Here is a 23,169-nt window from a genome sequence, read left to right as displayed (position 1 = left end):
AACTGTGTAAAAGATTAAAATAAACCGTTACATTTTATTTCAGCAAAACACATTAAATGCATAATGTTTTTCCACACACTGTTCTTGATTTCAGTATGAACTAAATTACACCCTATCAGAATTTCCAGTAGAAGTAAGTACATCCCTCCACTTTGATTACAGCAGCGGTTCCAAGTTACACACTTTATCATTGGCTATGTTGCATGCCTGAACACTTATGCAAGCCACACAGGGAGTAATAAATAAATGAGAGTAATAAATATTCATGCAGGAAGATGGAAAATCACAACTTTTGTTGTTGAAGTGCAGAGGAGTGTCACTGGGTCTGCATGGCATGGACGGAGTTTGGATGAAGATGCCAAAGACCCAAACTGAATGTCATAGGCACCTGATTGTTGATCTTGTCTCTGCTCGAAGCTCTACGAAGCCACAGCAGGAGGTGGTGATGGAGCTACCTTTACTGTAACAGTGTCTGATGATTTGAACTTGGGGAGGTGCAAACCAAACTTGCTTTCTACACCTGCAAATGTAGCGGCAGCCAATCTGTAACCTCCAATGTGCTCTGCATTCAGCGGAGGAAGCTCTGAGATGCGCGACTTCGGCGTCGGCTCTGATCCCGCAGGGCGGCTGCTCAGAAACAAGTACAGTACGTTTAATAAACAGAAACCAAACAATTATTATTAAATAAAGGTGAATGCAGCACTTACTGTCCCCCAAAGTCGACGTAAAACCATCTCTGTAAGAGCTCATAAGTGACCAGTGTAACACCAAACTGAGGGGAGGACCTACACACACGTGCTGAGAGGAGAATGAAAGCTGCATGACTACACACAGGTACCTGACTTCAAAGTGCATTTATACGAGTCAGTGTGTGCCTCATTCCACAGTCATGAACCCTCTCATTTCACTGCTGTATGCGTGGTCCATGTGTGTTACATACCTCCTGCTCCTTTCCAAAATGCTTTGAAGCCCTCTTCTCTGTGAATTTTCCTAAAGCAGTCGATCACACCACTGTATGTGGTCTGGCCTGCGCGGGCTGCCACCTGCAGACGTGTTTTGATCACATCAGCAGGAGTCACCAGAGAGGCAGCAGGGACACCTAAACAAGACATGTTCAGTTATCCACAATACACTGAAAATAAACCATAATACAGAACTGGGGTACCTGGTCTGAATTTCCTACCCTGCATAACAATCACGAACAGTACCAAAAAAAATTCAGAACTAGCGCTGCACTTCAAATGTATAGCTTCAAACCTCTGGTGAGTAACTGAAGCTGTTTGAGCATTTCCTTCAGTTTTACCAGTCACTGGCCCTCACACATATTTAAGATGATGATGTGTGCCTGCACCTGCGATGGCTCCTGCGAAGAGGAGCTGCATTGCCCCCAGTCTGCCCTCCTCATCAGCTAGCTCTGTCTTGGCATGAGCATACACAGGGAAGTAGATGGCAGAGAAAGGAATGTCTCTCAGGAAGCAGGCCTTTGCTCCCTACAACCAAACATTCACAGTGATTACAGTATAATACCAACTTCATGTATGGGAAAGTTCAGTGATTCTATTTATTTGATAAATCACTTCATAAAATATCTCTTTGTTCAGCTGATTTAGTGACAACAATGATAAAGTTCTTGCAGCGTGACACATTTGATTTTTTGGTTCGACTCCTGCGCCAATGATCAACATAGAAAGACAGCAAATGGTGATGTGAAAGTTATGGGACAGCTACAAAGTGGCATGGAGTGGTAGTGGCATGGAAAACATAAAATAAAGCATGCTAATGGAGAGAATAAAAATTCTCTTAAGCTCAAGCTCACTTAAAGAATGGTTCTGCTTATGCGACCCAATTTTTTTGCACAGGCCCACATTGCGCTCACTGATGGAAGCACAACATAGTAATTTTCTTTAATCACACAGTATTTATATCATTGGGGATCATCATTGAAAATGATTGCATGGAGGATATAGCATTTCTCATTCAGTTATAGAAATCAGTCAGAACTTATTACATTTTATGTATATATAGAAAATAAAATAAAAAACATTTCTATATATATAATATAACTTTTACTGTTACAAATCTCTGACACTGAAGACTCTTTCCACAAATATTTACATTTTAACCCTTTTATGTGAGTATCCAGCACAGAAATCCTTGTGAATTTACTGGTAATATAGAAATGATCAGGTAAACATCTGAATGAGTGTATTAATATAAATCTGTGATGCATCATGCAGCCTGCACTAGTGTCTGAGCTGGCATTATGGAAGATTAATCAACCACTGCTTAACAATCAGAATCGAGAATTGCCTGAAACTAAAAATGAATGGTTTGTAACTTAATGCAGAGTAAAGTCAGATGGGATGAAACAGGAAAAACATTACTTTTAGTGCTTTTCGACAGTAGTCAAGGTCTGAGAGAGGACTGCACAGATAACTTTATTACTTGGGTAAATTAAAGGACTCCAGTAACGGATAGCTTAGATGAAGTTGGCTTTACTGGCAGTTTGTATCGACTCTAATACATTTAAAGAAAAAAAAAGAAAGAAAGAAAGGAAGGAAAAACAAACTTCCTTTATGATATGTTTCAACGTTTTGACCAATTACAGCTCTGGGAAATTTTAAGTCTCTGCTTCCCAAAGGTGATATTGCAGACAAAAGTTAGTTTTAATCTAGAATTGAAATGATCCGGTTTACCTAGTTTCAATTTAACTGACAAAGTTTTATTGAAGGTAAATAAATGTAAGAAACAAAGCAAATGTATCACTTTAGCCTTTGTCTTTGTCCATTTTGGTTTCTACATCTAAAAACACTGAAAAAAGCTTCAAATACGTCCCGAAGCTGGGTTCGGCTTTGCTCATCATTAGTCATTTTGAATGAAAATTCACTTAGAAATCAGTGAGATCCAGGGCTAACCAAAACCAAGCTGCTGATTAAAAATAAAAGAAAAACAGTGACATGAGGCAAAATGCAAAAACACTTAACACAGGTAAACACAGTCTCAGTCTCTCACACACCCACATAAAGCACAATAGACATCTCTCATGCGCCATCACATCCACAAGCTGGAGGCGCTCTGACTCAGGCACAGTTTGAGCACAAATAGCTTGTGTTTGCGTCTTTTCATGCAGAGAAGACGAGGTAGGCGTGTTCACATTTTACAAAGCTACACATTGTCTGCTCCTCATTAGAATATGGCATATGAGAATGCTCCTGGAGATCTAAGGCAAAAGCCACAGGAACTTGGAGAGCACCAGCAGCACAATCTTTCCACCTCCTTTAGTGTTGAATACTGGCTACAAGAAAAACCTGTGTGTGTTCTTGTCTACATCCAAGTGTCTCTGTGTGCGTGAGTGACAAAGACACTGGAGACTCTAACATTTTAATAGAAATGATAAGATTGGCACTATGACCAGCTCTAGCATGCTTACAGCTGGTCATCATTAGCCACTGATTATGCAAACACACATCATCTCCCTTCCTGCGGTGTGTGTGCAGATAAACCACACCAATCACTGCAACTGCTCTCTGGTCTTTCTAGCAAATCAGGTCTTGGAGCATTATTTATGAACGTTTGTGTTCCTATATTTGATTGTAATATCCATGGATATTATCTTACGCTAAAAATGAGGCACAAATGATGTTTTATAAAACCTGAAACTGACATAAAAAGGTTTTAAAACACAGGAATGAAAAAGAAGATTTACAAACTTGTCCAAAAAACTGCCCAATTCAATGCCGATGGTGAAAAGTTAAAGTACAGCTTTTAAAATGTAATACATTAGAGGGCTGGTGTTAAGAATAGTTAAGGAACAAAAAAAAATGAATTAAATATTAAATAACGAAGCACGAAAACAAGTAACCAAGTAATGAATAAATCATGGTTTTACTGGCTATGTACAGCACCTCACTAGCTGAGTATTACACATAGAGCATGCTTTCCAAAATCAATTAGATCTTTCCAGTCATGCAAGACTTGCAAGTTGTATCTGGCATTTGAGAACTGAGGTCTTTTTGGAGCATTTTAACAGCATGAATACTGAGAAATAAAGAGTATATCAGAAATTTGAGGGCGGCTCTAAGTGGAATTAATGTGTTTATTCACAATTGACTGAGATTAATAAACAGACACATGTAGGAAGTACTTAGGAACAAGTTCTCCTGCATACAGAATTTTTTATTTTTATTACATTTGGAAATAATAATAGTAAACAATTATATGATTGAGTTTGTATGTGTGCATGTGTGTATTTTTGTAAACTGACATAACTAAAATGTCCTGACTAACGGTTTTTGTTATATATATATATATATATATATATATATATATATATATATATATATATATATATATGATTATATTAGATGTTTAGATGTACATATTGCCTATCTGGTTAAATACTGTACATAAAGATTATTTTTATTTGTACAAAACTTATAAACCCATAAGAATTTTATTTATTTATTTATTTATTTTCCCCTGCATTACCGATGGCCAAGTGTCATTAATATGATGTATATAATAACTCACAATATGGCTCAACACTACTACACAGCTCACCTTGTAGAGTCCAAACAATCCGAGGTCTCGCATCACATTAAGAGCACTGACACGTGGTCCGGTGGTGATCTCACCTGCCACCTGCAGACGGATCTTCACTATCTCCAGAGGGTTGGTGAAGATCACCTGAGAGCCTCCGGCCTGTAAAAGATATGTAGATATGAACATGAATATACAAACATGTTGTATAAACTCTCAGTGTCCGTAGAGCTCCACTTATTAATGTGATATATCTACCTATTGTGTGGATAACTAATAATTCTGATCATTACTTCTGCCTGACTGATAATATAAGTTTATGTAGTCATGCTGAGAGCTGCAACTAGGAAGTTTATTTTTCTGAGGAATCCGGGGTCCTATCAGATATGACGCCACTTGAGGTTGACAGTCTGGCCTCCAATTTTTGTCACATCAGCATTCTCCTCCCAGTAAGCACTTCTAAATTAGCTACATAAACTCTAAAACAAGGCTTTCTTTAAGTGAGTGTAGTCTCCATGTCGGCACAAATACACTGGTGTCCATTCACAGTAGAAATCCAGGGGTCATGTCAGAGCAGCGTTGGTGTTAGACGGAGCCTAGCCACCATGACCCTAGCACCAGTGCTGTCTCCCTCTCTGGCCTAGCCTCAAGGCTGCAGCTCCACCCCCTCATCCTCCTCATCCCTGTCTCCATCACTCTCCACACACACACTCCTCAGCCTCCCCTTCTCCTCCCATGGGACAATTCGTTCTGAGTGGGGACAGCCTCAGGCTTTACGCCCTCTGACTCTGGAGCATCTATCACCCCTCTAGAGCCTAATCAGGGCTGGGGGTGACACCCGGGGTCGAAGTCGATTCTGTAAACATCCGAAAAGCTTCTTTTAAAAGCACAGAGATGGTTCATCATGATCAAAACAGTAAAGGCATCTGCTTCTCTCTCTAATTATTCTAACCATTATATAGGTATATATGTAGCATTTGCATTCATGTTAATCCCAGATAATTCCCCGAGTTGTCTTAAATTCAGACATAACCGCAGGTCCTTAAATAAGGAATAAAACATGCTATTATAAGAAACTAATCTGCTTAAAAAACAAAGCAATTTGCAAACTATTACAATTTGTAATTTATTAAGGAGCATGTCTTACTTTTTAACCAGTTATTAGATGAATGTTTTAACAGTTAATGTTTTGGAACATCCATAAGTTCCTGTTCTAGGTTATGTTGTAGTTCCTTCACTGGATTCTCTTTTCTTCTCTCTGTTAATGTTTCAAAAACACAACTTGTCATTTTACCAAGAAACTGTGAAGTCTAAACTCCTGACCTGAACACTCTGCCATGTCAGAAAACTAAATATTACAAAGCTCTGACACCCAAGACTCCTTCCATAAATGTCAAATAAAAATCTCCTTGCAGAAATTTCCCCATTTTAATAATTATACACCTTTCTTAAATGTTAAATAACATTTTTATTAGCCTTAGATTACATAAAGTGTCCAGTACATGAGTGGTTATAGAAACGATACAGCTGAAAATACTGTCATGGCTGCTTTTATAAACAATAATTCATACTTTCAGAATTGAGAAATCTATAAAAATGTCATCATTTGAAATTATATTGCAACATTTAAGTATTACAGGTATTACATTATCTTAGTTACTAATTTCCATGATTCCATATATTAAGCTTTTTAGGTTCTTGTTAATCATGTGTCAAATTTTTTATGTTTTTTTTACATTTTTTATGTAATATTTCGCACTTTTGTTTAATATATCTCAATACAAGATCATGATTAAATATTAATTTGTTTTTTTTTGTTTTTTTAATTTCTGAAATAATGCTAAATTATCTGTAAAACCAATATCACACTTTTGTCTTAGTTTAGTCTATTTTTGTTTGGTCTAAAAATGAGTCATTCAGCTATATTCCAGATTCCGGGTTTCACTTAAAAAGATTTCACTAAAAAAAAATTTTTGTTTATGCATTAAAACCATATTCAACCAGTTTTTGCCTTAAAGCTTTTTTTTAAACACTTACAGAAGATGTACATACTTGCAATGGAAGATACAAAACAATTAGCTGTTTACATGGGAGTTAATTGGCCAGATAAAATTTGCTGCAAATTAAATTTTAAGTCTTTAAAAGTGTAGACAGTATGATAATATAAAGACTGATAGTAGAACAACAATGCTACGACAACCCATTCAACATTCAACTTATTCTACACTGTAAGATTTCTGTGCTCATGCAGAAGTCTTGCAGTGGCCCAAAGCAGAGGTTTCCATTGTACTTGGTGAGACGTCATAAACGCGTGCTCGTCTCGTCTGCATGTTGGCTGTTCCACCAAGCCTGAGGCTGAGAGGGCCACAGGTATGTATGCTGCTGTCAAACTCAATAAGATCGAGCTCCACACAGTTTTAGCCACAGTCCTCCAGGGCATCTTCCCCCAATTAGTCCCTGACAGGGGTTGCAACCTCCCGGACCTGACCCTTTTTGTCCAGCTCCAGTCTTCAATTCTCTCCTCTATCCGGCTAGCCTGGTCTCTGTCACCAGGACTCATTATACAGATCAGGCACTGCCGTATCCCCATCCGCTAAATCCCACTGGTAATGCCAGTGTGTGCTAAATTATAGCACTGGGTAAAAATAGTGCGCTCAAACTCAAGCATCATTTTTCAGATTGTGGTCAATTAGTGGGTTCAGGGTGCAGAGGAAGAGTGGCTAGAATAGACCAGAGGCTCGGTACAAGCCCTGATGATGGTTCAATAACAGCCACAAGTCACTCACTCTCTGAGAGGCAAATTATGGAGAGAAAAAAAAATCGCTTAGGACATTATCATTTTTAAGCATATAATTGTAGCTTCACATCTGTCAGAAAGTTTCCTTGAAGGAGAAAGAAATCACAAACCCCTAGAGTTTTCAATTAGCTCTCGGGTGTTTTTTTTTCACTGTTTTCGTCCTTGTTCGAAGCTCACCATTTATTCATTTACAAGCGTAAATATTCAGTAAAATGGAACAGGAAAATCAGGCATAACGCTTGAGTTGAAGAAACAGCGCTTTTGACGTCCACCACATCAGAATCAATTATAAGCCGAGTGCAGAGAGGAGAGCAGCTGCCTCACTCAGACCTGCTTAACGTGAGGGACAAGAGCTCTTTCAGCTGAGTACTGGCACCACACACACACACTCACACACACACACACACACAGTCAGGCACCATCACCACACACACTTATAAACCAAGTACTTACATTCTCCTAACACACACACACCCTCACAGTGATCTACAGACAAACAGATATACAACCTGATGTGTGTGCAGACACTCGTGTACTCACACAGCCTCCTGCCAGCACTTCTGCAGCCAGTGGAATGGTGTCATCTTTATCAGTGAATTTATCCCTCACAAAGTCATTGACCTACAAAGCAGGCAGTCAGTCATGTGATGGCCAGCATAAGAGATAAGTCTATCATTCTGCTGTTGATTTTTTACAAAACTATTCACAATCCCTGTAATAAAAACACCAGGACATGTGTTTCATTTGCACTTCATAAAATTAAACCTTGGGTGTGCTACGACTGTGCATAAGAGCAGACAATGCTTAAGAATGATTAGATGTGGACAGTTTAATGACTTGCAGTGAGTTTGATAGCCTTCTCAGGAGCCACTCCGATCAGCTGTGGTAACAGACCTGCAGGGGAGAGAACACACACACAGAAATGTAATATGTTACATGCTGGATTTAAATACAGCTGACAGAAATGCATTACATCATTCACAACCTGCATGGAATAAAACACGACAGGGCATGCTGTTATATGAAAATAATGACTTTGTATTCCTCTTTCACCACAGCAGTGTGCCAAAGCTAACAAGTTTTTATTTATTAAAGAACAAGAAGTCATTTTTATATGGTTATTCTTACGGCTAGTGTTTGCATCTGTAAAGCAAGTTAGATCCTGTTATCACTTAAAACAACTAGAAGCAGCCAGTCCCTCACTTGGCTCTTTTTATTTTATCTCTCTATTGCAGTTTAAAAAAATACAACATTACCAAAAACCGGTAAAGCTTTCTGTCCTGAAGAGTTTTCTGTAGCTTTTTAAAGAACATTTCACAATATGAACAATTGCATTTGTTTAATTTGTTTTACATCTGTATTTCACTTATCACTTATTAGAGTTTTGTTTTCTTTCTTTTGCACATCTTAGAGATGTTCTTTTTAATATTTCTATTAGTTTGCATTCCATATCTGTATAGGACCTCATTACACTGTCAACTAAGTCCAACTAACAAATCATCAGTGGTCCTCTAAACATAGAAGGTGGTGGTGGTGGTGGTCGGGCCAAAAAGCCAAAAAATTAATAAATAAAATGTGGAGCCTCCACAATATAACACCATGTTTAAGATGTTACTATAGAAACAAAATGTTATAAAAAGAAAGTACAAACATAAAGCTGTGATTTGCCTTGCAGATAAGTAAGTAAATGAATCACACTTTCACACTTTCACACAGATTCGAGAATTCAGTTTGGCACTGTTCTTCAAATACGTATTAAAACCATGCTCATAACTAAACGTTACAGCTAGCAGGACTAAAAACATCTTCTCCCCCATAACTGCACATCTATTCATAGATCTGCTCTGAATAAAACAGCTAACAAACGACCATTCAAACAAACAAGATAAAATTTGAGGAAACATTTTGGAGCATTTGACAGCTGTTGGCTGATGGCAGTGTGCAGAACAGAGAACAGAAGCAAACTGTCTGTGTGTCTGTGTGCGTGCAAAAAAGGGAGACGGACTTGAGAGAGCCGTTTCAGTAGATCTCAGTCAGCTGCTCTGATAAAGCTCTGCCGACTTTGTGTGTGTGTGTAACCCTCTGTCAGCCAGTATGATACAGACTGAGGGCAATGCTGAGTGAGTGGACAACATGGCACACTGCCAGCATACAGACCAGCCAGTCTAGCTATCTCTATGACACACAACAATAGACAGAGAGAGAGAAAACAGGAAGGATGGGGGATAAAATAAGAGTGTGAACAGATAGGACATGATGCCAGCAGAGAGACCAGGAGCTAGAGATACAGAATCAGATGAATAAAGGTTGCAATGTCAAAAGCAGCAGCAGATGGCAGTCTTGGACTCCCTCGCTGACTATGATGCCATTTTTTTTGCACAAGGTGTGGACAAGCAACATCTACATTGGATTAGTCGACTGTGGGAAGCTGCTGCACTAGTTCTGGCAAATCTCTTTTGCTGTCTGACTTCTCCAGACACACAGGCCTCAGGGGTTTAATTCCATTACAAAGCAGTCACTATAGGACAGACCTTTATTCCACAACTCAGTGGCATCCATTTTCTGTGTTAGAACTGCACAATTAACTAGCTAAAATAAATCTCTGCGTTCAGATTTTAATGCCTTTAAGCTGCCTTTAACAGACTCAGTTTTAAGGTCTGACATTTTTATTAGCTATTTCAGAAATTCATCCCAATCTAGATGTCAATATTTGACAGAATGGTGTTCTATAAAAGTGTCTGCACTGGCTGAAACGGTATATAATCCTGGGGCATTATTTGTGTTGTTTGGCAAGTCTTTTCTTTATTTAGTAACCATTCAATGTTGTATCAACCACTAAAGCACTAAAGCTATGTGCTTTGGTATTAACTTGTGTAGGGCCACACATGTCAGTGACGCTGTACACAGTGAATGGTAATCTAGTATAAACAGAGATAACTTCACTCCACCTTCTGGCCTGGCACAATGGGTTTATCGGCTAACACTCTGAATCAGGTGACTATTAGCACAAGCGTATCATTTCTACTCTCTTTTGAAGATGTCTTGTCATGGTGGAAAGTTGTACCTCGGTAGAAACCAAAGAATCCCTCGTATCGGAGCACCTTTTTGGCACAATCGAAGCTGTTCTTATACATGAGCTCTCCCACAAAGGAGCCAGTGGATCTCTGGTTCTGCATACGTGTCTTCACCAGATCAATGGGGTACACCGCTGTGGCACCCGTGGCTGTAAGAGAGCACATGAAATTATCCAACCTAATTTTACAAACACATTTACTATCAATGGTATGAATGAAACTCACACAAATATATATACACCGGAGCTTTTGGCATCTGTGTTTGTGTCTATATATTGTTTACACTCAATTCTGTCTCTGTGCATGTTACGTCCCTAAGACATCACACTTTCCATATTCTCCTAACAATTTTGTCCCAGCAGCAAGTAAAACACAACACAAAAACAAACAATGTATTAAATCCTTGGCTTTAACTCCTAAACCACACAAACATGAAGCATATAAAAAAAAAATCTACCTGAATTGACCTTTTACTTTCCAATTTATTCACCCTGGTTTGGTGTTTCCTTTCTCCATGCTAAAGATGCCTGAATAAACTGTACATGCAGAAAACAGTCATTAGGCTCAGACTGAGTCCATACACTATGCTGTGTGCCTGTGGGAACTTCCAGTTCCCACACAGCCTTTTTGTATCTGTGTGTTTATTCAATCTTGTGAGCATTAGAAAGCATGTGTGGGAGAAGGATATGAATGTGTACGTATGTCAGTGGATGTATGAGTTAGCGTTGGTCAGGATCTGTGTCTGACATATGTGCATGTGTGAGAGTTTGGAAGCTGTGAAAATGTGCTGCGTGCATGCATTATGCTGTGTGTTTGTATGTGTTTGTATGTGTGTGAGTGTGTGTGTGTGTGTGTGTGTGTGTGTGTGTGTGTGTGTGCGGTGTCAGCTAGGCAGCAGGTTGCCATAAATGCCTCTCTCAGCCTCAAAAGCTTGTCATGTCTTGTCTCGACATCAAAGTAACGTCTGCGTCTCTAAAATATGCAGAGGGAGTGTGAGAGGGAAAAAACACACCAGGAGAGAAAAGGTTTTCTACCTGTAGACAGGTAGAAGGTGCCTTAGATCTTTTGCAGTTAACCCCACTACAATATTCGCAGAACTCCATTTTATCTACATGTAACTTTTTTGTGATTCTTCACACTCACATATAATAAAAACCTAGGAGCATTTAAAAAATTCATTTTTTAAATGAGCATTTTACAGAAATGTTCTCCCAGGTTTTCGCATATACTCTAATCTATACTAAGTTTAATATAAAAATAAACTTGCCTGGTTAACACAGAACATATTAATTAGGTTTGATAACCAGGTAAAAACCATAAATTTGTGTAAATTCTACAGATTGTGTAGAAAACCCTGCCTGCTGATTTCCTCAGAAAACTGCAGAATAACGGAAACAGAAGGCATTAAAAAATACGAACAACTATTACTCCAAATATTGTTTCTAGTCCTTCACTCTAACAGGATTTTATTGTATAATATTTTCAAAAGCATATTTCACTACATAATTGCTTGTGTTATTCAAATTGTGTCTTTTTGCATTACTTTTTAATCTTTTTGTGATTAACTATAATATTTAGGCACTGTGTAATACACCATGACCTTAAGAGACACACTTGTCAGGTTTGGAAGTGACATTTCAGGCAAGGATATATGATCATTGATTCTAACTGATGTCACAGTTTAACATTTATCTCCATCATAATGTTAACTTCATAAGCTGTTGATCTAAAGCATTAGCAGCATAAGTGCAACTAAATGACTGCATTTCTGCCAACAGACAGTGTGGTCCTTTCAAAACTCACAAGCCTGCATGTGAAGTCCATTGTGTTCATGTGTATGAGTGTGTGTATGCATACATGCGTGTGTGTGTGTGCGTGTCATTTTGTCAGTGGTCTCCTTGTATCAGTTCCTTCTTGGTAATTATTCTGAGATTCCATCACAATACCGGAAGATTTGTGTCACTCCGGAACTCAGGCCTCCAAAGACAGCCTGGAGCCATGGATCTCTCTCTCTCTCTCTCTCTCTCTCTCTCTCTCTCCATGGGACAATAACAAGCCCTGGGGCCTCCCTATATGTCAGTCTTGCCATCTCAAGTTACTCCTCAGCCAGCGGAGCTTGGACGTCACTCACCTCCCGCAATGGAACCGAGAGTGAAGCGGTACGCAGACTCAGCAGCCTGGAGCCAGACCGGCCTCGAAATGTCTGTATGCTGCAGCAAAAAGACAGAAGGATAGTAGAAGAGGGAGAATAAAACACTGAGCAAGACTGGTGAGAGGGGATGAATGAATTGAGCTTTATAAAACTATCGCCAACCAGATACTGTGCAGACAGAAGAGTGCTATAGAGCAGTTGACAGGAGAGGAAAGATGTGGAATGTGCTGTAGGCGCCTTGCATCTTACCCTCCTCGTTTCCCACTCTTATTTATGTGAAGATAGAGTTCTGTCTGTAGATGGTTAAGATTACTTCCAAAAATTCTGAAGTAATAAAATTGCTTACAGTACGACGATTAGCTGATCTTTAACTTATCACCCAAAGCAGGACTTTCTAGATATCAGGCTGCCTCACTTTCTCCACCATGATACAATGGAGATGATTATTCCTGTGAAAAGTTCAGGGCACTGATAAGCATCTACATGAGTTACAAAAGTGTGTTTGCATACTTATGAGGAGTCTATGTCTCTCTGTCATACACTCTCTCTCTCACTCTCTCTCTCTCTCTCTCTCTCTCTCTGCACAGCTGTTTTTACTGTAGGGCAGAATGCTAATGAGGCTGCACTCTGATCAAAGGAGCTTGTGCAATTACCCCAACTTCCACCCAAGGAGGCCTGAGAACGCCACAAATGTGTGTGTGTGTTTGTGTGTGTACATGTTCCCAGTATGCTGTTCCAGACCTCCAGCAGTGAAGGCAGAGACCACAGCACTGACTAGATTAGGCCTCCAGACACACCCTCAGGTAAACTCCCACCATGTCACTAATGCTCTCCATCTCACTGCTTCTTTTTCTTGTCTTTTCACTGATTCTCTGATTATGTTTTGTCTGCCTCGTTTGCTTTCTCCATCACTCTCTCTTTTCCAAACTTTTAGACAAAACAGACCTTGCTTCGGGATCTTCACACAATGAGGCTTCAGAAAACCCAGGCTGCAGAAAGGCACCTATTAAAGACTCTCAGATGTCAGTGTGCGTGTGTCTCTCTGTGTGTGTGTGTGTGTGGAGGGTGGGTGTGTGTTTGTGATGCATGTATCTGTGCAGAGGTGACAAGCTTTTACTGGGGGGAAATTGTGGATAATGTTCTGTCCAATTAGTTTTACATAATGCAGGATCACAAAGAAGAAACCATCGTCCTTCTAATTCTATTATGGAGAGAGCATGTGTAATTTCAGTGTAATAAGAACGTGGTTATGTTATTACCCAGCAAAAAGGCTCAGAGATTAAAGTGTGCTCTCAATCTGCATCCAGAGAGAGAACAGTGAGAAAACCAAGGAGGTGTGAGGGACCTTACCTGTCTCTGCACTTCAGCTAGATGATAAGGCAGAGCGCCTTCTTCCAGAGGAGCTATCCTCTCAATATCAGCCAGGCTCAGCCATCTACACACATCACAGTATGGAGAAATGAATGTGCATACATTTGAATGAGATAAACCATAAAGAGACGGATATGCACAATGAAAGAGAGAGGAAATAAGAAAGATAACAGCGGACTGTAAAAAGAATGAAAGACAAAGCAGCAAGGGTTAGAATGAGATGCCGGGAAAGCTTCACTTCACTGAAGCCAGAACACCAAACGCGCTGTATCCCTCCCAGCTGCATGAAGTCACATTTTCCATAAGCTTTTTACAGTGCCGTAACACCGAGTTACTGCGTGCTTATACACACAGACAGGTAAACAAAGCTGGACACGAGCCTGCAACACACACAGATACACACACACACGTAGAGTGAGACTGCTTTAGAGAGCCAAAGAGACACATGCAGTGCTCTCCACTACATGCTGCAGGCATTCTTCTGGCTCCCTCATGCTCTCTTCCCCAATAAATCAACTGGCTGGAGCCACCGTTGTTACAGAAAACAGGCAATAACACTAAATTTACAAGCTATAAACCATGCAGTAATGTTTTAATGGCATTTATTAGATTAATTCAACAGAGGCTGTTTTTGAGAAATTTGTTAGATAGGTAAGACCATAAGGCCATATTATACTGCCAACGTTCATGTAAAACACCATATCGAGTGCACAGGTTGTATTCAGGGCAAATATATTTGTGCTATAGAAGATCTGAGAGACAAGCTGAAGCAAAATCTGTTTTCATATAGTGATTAAACAAAAATACAACATGGTGATATGATAAGTGTAAGAAAATTATATTTGTTAAATGATAAATTAGTGTAGCTGCTATAATAAATATTACTGTGCTCTGAATTTATGACAGATTAAAGAAGGTGTGTTTGAATTTGTGCAGAGAAAGATTGAGCTTAAATGTTGTTTACCCTGAGTGAGTGTGGAGGCCAGAGAGTTGATACAGGATGTCTATCTCCAACGGTGTGATCTGACCAAATTTATTGGCAGCATTAACAAATTCCTCTGGGGAAAAAGCGATGGAGAGTCAAGTAAATGGCAATAATACTAATAACACTACTGCTAGTGCTGCTACTAATAATAGTATATAATAATAGTATAATAGTGCTACTGCTAATAATACTGGTAGATAAAAAAATTATTACTATAGCTATTACAGAATACAATCAGCCATAAAACACCCTTTGAGGATAACAGAATAACACCCTTTGAGGACAACAGAATAACTGCCCCTAGCTTGTGTAGCTTATTTGCTAGTGGCCGGAGAAGCAGCGCTTGGTAAGAGCAAAGAGCAAAAACTGAAATGTCAGACACAAGAATGAGTAATGGATGAGCTTCACAGATCTTGCAATATGACAAGGGGAGAACATCATCAATCAAGCATGTTCTAATTACTGTGTCTACACAAACAACTGTATGTACAGTCGAGTGAAGTCTACAGTATACTATATGTCTGTCTGCTATTTTGGAGTTTATATACTTTAAATATATAAGCATGATATATTTAACAACAGTAATTTTCAGTGGAATTCAATTTGAAGCCCCATGAAGCTCAGGAGGTTTAACTTTTTATTATTTAAGTTACAACAGTGAGGAGCTCACCCCACTATTGTAAAGTGTTTATATAATTCTTGGTCTGTTTGACTGGACACTAGACTAGAATGGATTTAATCCGTACATCAAAATCTCAAAATGAAGTAGGCCTACAAACAACACTCTAAGGAATAATAAGATCTGTGTGTGCCAAGAAATAGACAAACATTACTGTATATACTTAAATAATATTGAAATATATGCTAAAGTAATGAAGTACTGTATATCAAGGCTGAAGAGGTCTCTGGAAATTATTTTACAGTTAATAAAGGACTCTGGCTACAAAAGGTTTGGGAATGATCATGTACAGAATCGTACACACTGGCATTAAGCTGTTGTATTGCGTTTATCATTCTGAAATAACATTTCATTCCTGTTTTAAGGCTTGTCTTGTGACCAGCACTAATCCAGCAGAACACAGCAACATTCTTACAAACAAAACAGGAAATGGTGTCTCAGAGTTCTAATTGATTTTATCTCACTCATTCTGAACTTCCTGGAAAATATAAAAGAGTTCAGTGAGAAAGGTACCTTTGGTGACGAGTGTGTCCTTGCGCGTGCCAGATGTTGTGCTGTAGATTTTCCGAATGATCTCCATATTGTTGAGGAGAGAGTTAAAAGCATTAAAGAAGGAGAAGCTAACCATGTGAGTAGTGCCTCCTCCCACGACCTGCAAACCAGGGAGCCAATATACCATTTATTAAATGCAGTAGTGTTAATTAATTATAATTAATAATACAATGAATCAGCCAGATCTTCCTACACAAACAGGTCAAAAGTCTTTCCAAAGTTACTGAGAGAAAACGGCTTACAATATCATTTGAACACATAATCATTCACTTAATGTACTTCCTCACAGTCTTTATAAATATGATTGTGGACATATCCAGGGGGTTGACTCCCAGAGATAGGTTAAAGAGATAAATGAATTAAGAAGCAATACAGTCAGTTATTTAAAGTAATGCTTTAGACCACAACTTGGTATCACATGCATGGTGGTACACACTGACTACTCACTGAGACAAGGTTTTCCTCAACAAATGGGGTAAGCACATGATGGCGGATGGTGGACATGATGTCACTGAAGTCTATGGCAGAAATCATTCCACTTTTCCCCTTGTCTTTCATAGCAAAGGCCTGCCGGGCATGCTCCAACTGCAGCTCCTACAGAGAATAGGAGCAAATATGTGGAAATGAGAATATTTTTCATTTTGGGGTTATATACAAAAACTAATGACCGTGAAGAAAACTTCAGTCACAAAACAAACAAACAAACGGTTCCTTCTACATAAGTTCATCACTCAATAAAAATGATACTGTCTTGAAATAAAGAGTAACTATCTTTTACACTAATAAATCCAGTAGAATCGTGAGTCTGTGTCATTATGTCAGAGTGAGTAAGGGTTTCTCAGTCATTTTGTGAACCGCAGAACCTGTAGTTTGTCTGACGACTACAACAAGCCCTGTGCTATGCGTGCATTCTTGCGCGTTTCTTTGCGTCCACATCTTAGTGTGTGTGCACATGTGTGTGTAAGCTTAATGAAAACCACATCAGGTGTAGTCTGATCCTGTGCTGCCTGCCCTGGAGAGGAGGCAGGTGTTTCCGGAGCAGGGGGCTGTGATTTAGCCGGACAGGCCTGCAATCAGACACATGAGCTGGAGGAGAGAGAGCGGGAGGAGGGGGTCGCACCAGGAGTCAGCACTGCTGTCAAAACTGATCAGATACTACCAGCCCCTCTGATTTCCATAACTCAACATGCCATCAACTAAAACGGCAGCCATCTCTAACTGCTTTCATCTCTCAGGAACACAGTGTTTCTGATGGACAGAAGGATCACCTGTGTTCTAAATTTGAATTTTCAGGCACTTTTCGCTTGACTTCTCACATTCTTATTAATGAGGTAAAACTAAGAACAGACTGCATGCTTCCTACACTAGCTTATCTAAATTGCATAAACTTACCAAAGGTACAAGGAAATACACTGTACTAGGAAATATGCATGCTTATTTTTTTCCCTGTGTGTTGGGCATTTCCCAGAGAAACAAGATACATAAGGATTTGTGTTCTTATGTACACAATTTATGAGGAGATATTTCAGCCACAAGATGGCAGAGTGAAAACAAACTCCTAGGAGCAGGTTGGTGTGGACTGGAAGATGGGTGTTCCCCACCTGTAGGAACTGGGTGAACTCTAAGTAGCTGAGGTGCTTTTTGAGGTCCTGTCCGAAGTGCAGGTGGATAAACTCACAGTCCCACCTGAAGGGGATATGATGGTGAACAGTAGTCTGGCTGAAGATGTCTCGTACATTTTCTACAACACAAAAACACACCCAGCTCCTATTAATAAATCTCATCATTAGTGATATTAGCCAGATTTTTAAGTCATGATATAATTCCCATTTTATACAGAATTTATTATTTTAGTAATTTATAGACAAAGCTGTACATAAATGTAAAATTAAATTCAGTTATTAAGTTCATGACTAATAAGCATGTGTCACTTTAAACTAGCAAGTTCAGAATTTCCTAGCAATTACATACCAAAAGAAATATCCCCAGTTCCTGTCTTGTCAAATAACTGAAAGGCAACTAGGAAAAGGGCATCAGGCACACATAGCACTGATTCAAAGGCCATAAACTCCTGGAAAGAGATCAGTCTGTTTGGATGAGAAAAGTTAGCGTTGAAACACTTATTATTTACTACTGTTACAAAATCCTGTGAATTTTACCGCATGACATCTATTCAATAAAACGGTATCACCCATTCAATTCCGTTATAAAAAGAAAGTCACTTACTTCAGGCAGCCCTAAATCTTTATTTATAAATAAAAATAATAAATCTATCTTAGTTCTCAACATTCACACAGACACAGACATTTGTACTGAGGATTTATGACTTGGTGAATAGCTGGACCAACTACTGCTGCTGTTTCAATAAGCTATTAAAGTGTCATAAAGCATTAATCCCTGGCAGGAGAGGTGGAACCTCAAATGCACTTGAAAAACTTCAAAAGCAGAGATAAATCATTATTAATCTTCCTTTAAATTGATGATATTCAAAATGTCACTTACTAAGTGTTTTGAATCTTATTTCTGAAAGCATCAATATCAGTCTCAAAATAGTGTTCCTTTGTTAACCCTTACCCATCTTTAGTGGTGTCTGCAACCCCAGCAATGAGTTGTACAGTTTTGGGATTGTGGTTAGGTTGAGTATGGAGACCCAGATAATTCTGCACAAAGTCTTCAGGAGTCATGTAATACTCCCCATCTTTATCCACCACAGTTGCATGCTGTGAAAAAAAATATACATAAATAAAAATAATATATGTATCTTAATAATACTTTAAAAAATCAAAGCTGGTAAACAAAACCATTCCGCTGAGCAGTTTCTTGCTTTCTTTCTTAAAAGTTACTCAGTCAAACTGTTGCTTGCTGAAAGATAAAAGTAAAACCTGCAGAAATACAAGTATTTTTTCATCTCCTAAAATAATAATACATCCTGTACACTGACAGTAGTAGGAAATTAAATGATCTACAGACAACATTTGTTTACTGTCTCTATAAATGCTTCGGTGTAAGATGATGTAAAATCAGCCGCAGTCCGTCCTTTGTATCACTGTTCTCACTGCTATTATATGACCATTTTATTCCTCATTACAACAGTAATTGCTCTAAGCTGAAACTGCTTTTCAGCAGTGTTTTTCTCTCTGTGCAAACATCAATGTCATTGATTTATGGTTTGCTTTGCAAACCCAGTGTATACTCTGTCTGAAATATATCAATAATTTCACCTTATTCATAGATTCCATTGAAAGCTGATGAGTTCAAAGTATACAACCCGAAAGAAAGAAAGAAAGAAAGAAAGAAAGAAAGAAAGAAAGAAAGAAAGAAAAAAGAACGTATTTGCTTCTCACAAACTATGTGTGCAAAAGGATAATGATTTCTGCAATATTATTACAAGAAACATCAAAAAACTTGTTGAACTTTACAAAAAGATCATTACAAAATAGATTATTCCAGAATACAATTAAGCGACAGATATTTATGCAATCCGTCTCTCCCGGAGCATGTCGTCAGCAGGAGAAAATTCTGTCACATACACTAAACTAGTCTAACAGACTTTAACTAACTCTGGGTGACATCTTTGTAACTTTGTTGGATTTTGCTTTGTAAAGTTTTACAGTACATACTTGCAAGTTAAAGAGCAATAGTTAAAGATCCTGCTCTGAAGCAATACACTCACTATCTCTTTCTGTCTCTTTTACCCTCCCTCACACACATATGCACACAAACACACTCTACAGCTAATGCTTGTGGGGAAAGCATTAATTCCAATCAATTTATTAACAGCTTCACCATATAATTGAGCACAAGTTCAGCCATGGTAAGCCTGGAGTACTTCATCATCAAATCAAGCACGTAGTCAGCACTGAGTGAAATAGTACTCTTGCTTTCAGTGGCTCCTTTACACATTATAGCGGACTTCATTTCTGAGAGCTACTTAATTATTTCATGCAACGAGGGTGGTATTAAAATCATAGCTCCGTCAATTATAGATTTGATCACTGTCGAGCAAGGTTAACTGTGCAGTGATGTGTGGTGAGAGAGTGAGCGGCTTTTAAAATGTTGCTAGGTTAAAACGGGAGCCACTCTTTTTGAGAGTTGTCGAAGTGCTTACAATAACTAGCTACTGACAGTGTAAAGTAACATCAGCTGCCATAACTGCTTTACTGCACTGTCACAGATTCACAACCAGCCCAAGCATGGAATCACAAGAAACTTACGGCTTAGGGTCAAAACTACAGCAAAAACACCCTGTTTGCATGCACATTGCCTAAATTGCCTTGCTGAGACTGCATGTGGCTGAAATAAATGTCAGAGGTTGGGAAGAGGCCAGAAAGGGCAGATACCAGGGTGAAGAGAAGAGACAGAATTAGTCCAAGCATGTGTGTGACCTTTTCCGTAAGTTCTTGGACCTCAGCCAACTTTTGGCACACATCCTTGAAGACTAGTTTGTATACACAGAGCTATAGATCACTGGGCAAATCATAGGTGTGTCTTTTTAAAATAAAATCTTTATTAACTATCTTATTCAAACAAGGGCTTACTCTAACAAGGGCTTACTCATTAATAAAATTGGTTTGTTTATAGTTGTGGCTCAAGTTCCTTCTTCAACAATCTTCATTATCAATTTTTGGAAGCTTATATCATTGAAAATTTTTTTAGGTCACACTTTAAGGAAAACATGCCTAATAAAAAATATATATAAATTTAAAAACTATGCCCTGTGATAGAGGGGTGTCCCATTCAGAGGGTATGATCACGTCAGCAGGACATGCATTTTGCTGGCATGATTCAGGTCCACTTAGAGGCAATGTTCATTGCAAACCAATACAATGATTTTCTAACAGATATCCTGATAAGAGTGATCTCTTCCAGGGTGCTAATACCTCCATAGACAGAGCATGAAGGTTGCATGAATTGATGAGTATAAAAATCATGTAAATCACATTCTATGACCTGTACAGTCAGCAGATCTCATCCTAAGTGAACAACTCTGGGAGATTTTGGACCTATGGGCTCTCCAGCACAAAAAATGAAAACACCACTGAGATTCTCTCAAGCATTTGCGGTAGCTTATGATGTCCCAACAACTTACAAATGAGTAACACTTTATGATAATAATTAATTCATCATCCTTAACTTCTTCATCCTGGGCAGAGTCGAGGCTATCCCAGGAACCACTGAGGCAACACACTCACGATAAGGAGAGACTACACAAACGATCACAGGGCACCACGCACGTACACATGCACACTCATGCACACACACCTTTCACACCTAGGGACTGTAAGCTTACCACCATTCTACTCTTTATATTGGATTTTCCTTTAATTTTTCAATTTGTTCATTTGGTATTAATGGTATGCAGAGCAGCACAGATGAGCATGAATGTATTCTGATTTATTTTTCTTTATGTATTCTGTATCTTCTGATACACCACTGAATCAGAAGATGACAAATTTCACCTGAAATCTGTACAGCTCATGCACGTGCTGTGAAAATATTCCGATTATGACGTCATAATTCAAAATTAAAATCTTACCTTCAGGAATATTTCTTTAAGTTCATTTGGATTGGCACGTTTAGTAGACTGCACCTGCAAACACATTTTAATCACTGAGTTCTACATCAAGATCTTTACACTTTTACATCAAGTTATGATGTACGGTTACAATAACTAAGTGTCAACAAGTGACTTATTACTGATTGTTACACGAGTTAAAATTGACAAGATATTCAATACATAAAAGTTAAAAGTTAAGTTAAAAAAGTCGTACGTTTATGAACTATAGCAGTATAATAACCAGTTTGTGTATAATATGAGCATGAAAATAATGTTAACAGCAGTGAGCGATAAGAAGAAACACATCACATGCAACGTTATTCATTCATTTATTTATTTATTTATTTGTTTGTTTGTTTATTTCTAATGAGAATGAAATATATATGTTCTTTCAGCTATGTAGGGACAGGCTGAAAAAGCCTCGAAAACACAGCCGGCGAAGAGACAAATTACATGCGTGTGTATTAAAATAATAGGTCAGAAACTCACAAACAGAACAAACAACATTTAGTAGTTAGTATTTAACACAAGCATAAATATTGACAGAGTCACCTTGGTCGCCATGCTGGTGTGACGTCACCTTTCCACCGCCCACGTGTCTTTGAGCGCAACACCTTCTGTGTGCTGTGACTGGGTTGTTGTTTTTGTCCAACTGATAAACTTGCAATTAGATATAAGATATGATAAATGACATGTTAAACATAGGTAAATAAAGGTCTCAGTTAAATCGGACTGATCTTGGGTATTTAGCAGCCAGCAATTTTTGCTTGTCTAGCACCATTATAGCTCCACTTTACCTGGAAAGGTAATCCTTAAATACTTTAAGATGTCAAATTATTAAATTATTTATTGATAATATATGAATCAATTATTAACATCTCGTTCCTGAAACAATCTTTCCATGTCTGATCCATTTTAGGTTATCAAAACTATACATTCATTCAATATTTTAAATAGTCTCTATATTCAACAGGAGTTATTGCTGTTGAAAAAGAATGTGTATTACTATGGTTTTACTATGATCACGATGGTATGATCATGGTTTTGAACAGGGCTTTGCTAGTGTTACTATGCAAACCATGAAAATCATGGTTATATGACTGTACCCATGATTATACATTTCAAAGATAGAGATGTAAAAAGCTGAAAAACATTCATTACTAGATTTTGAAATAGTTATTTTTTAAATAATTTTTAATTTTGAAATGTTTCTGAAAGTTACAGTTTATGCTAAACCAAGGAACTTTGGGTGCTAGATGGAATTATTTTTTTCTAATATTGTAGGCTAATTTATGTCACTATAACACAGAAACAGTGCACTTGTGAGTTTCTTTGAAGGTAAATTCATACGGTAATCAAACCGGTTTTTATTTCTAAGTAGTTTTTTTCTTGTAATGGCTTTAGGTGTCACTTATGGTACAAAGTTATCATATACTTTTTTATTATGGACATTGGGAAGACTG

At 38.3% G+C, this 23,169-nt stretch overlaps 1 protein-coding gene across 1 annotated transcript; it reads right to left on the bottom strand.

The window, feature by feature from the left end:
* Positions 1 to 14: 14 nt before the first annotated feature.
* LOC132850217 (electrogenic aspartate/glutamate antiporter SLC25A12, mitochondrial-like) lies at positions 15 to 22,347 on the bottom strand. Its single transcript, XM_060876525.1, has 18 exons — positions 22,259 to 22,347; positions 21,686 to 21,739; positions 18,724 to 18,869; positions 18,121 to 18,236; positions 17,751 to 17,890; positions 16,597 to 16,743; positions 16,111 to 16,249; positions 14,898 to 14,991; positions 13,913 to 13,997; positions 12,542 to 12,620; positions 10,401 to 10,559; positions 8,178 to 8,230; positions 7,877 to 7,957; positions 4,561 to 4,701; positions 1,352 to 1,490; positions 941 to 1,099; positions 708 to 798; positions 15 to 627 (listed from the first exon to the last, which is right to left on the bottom strand). The coding sequence occupies exons 1-18, from the start codon at positions 22,268 to 22,270 to the stop codon at positions 420 to 422; spliced, it is 2,043 nt and encodes a 680-aa protein (XP_060732508.1). The 5' UTR covers positions 22,271 to 22,347; the 3' UTR covers positions 15 to 419.
* Positions 22,348 to 23,169: the final 822 nt, after the last annotated feature.

The sequence above is a fragment of the Tachysurus vachellii genome, chromosome 8 (assembly GCF_030014155.1).
Source record: "Tachysurus vachellii isolate PV-2020 chromosome 8, HZAU_Pvac_v1, whole genome shotgun sequence".
In the NCBI taxonomy this organism is placed as follows: Eukaryota; Metazoa; Chordata; class Actinopteri; order Siluriformes; family Bagridae; genus Tachysurus; species Tachysurus vachellii.
The sequence above is the reverse complement of the archived record's forward strand: the minus strand, read 5'-3'. Positions and strand labels throughout refer to the sequence as shown.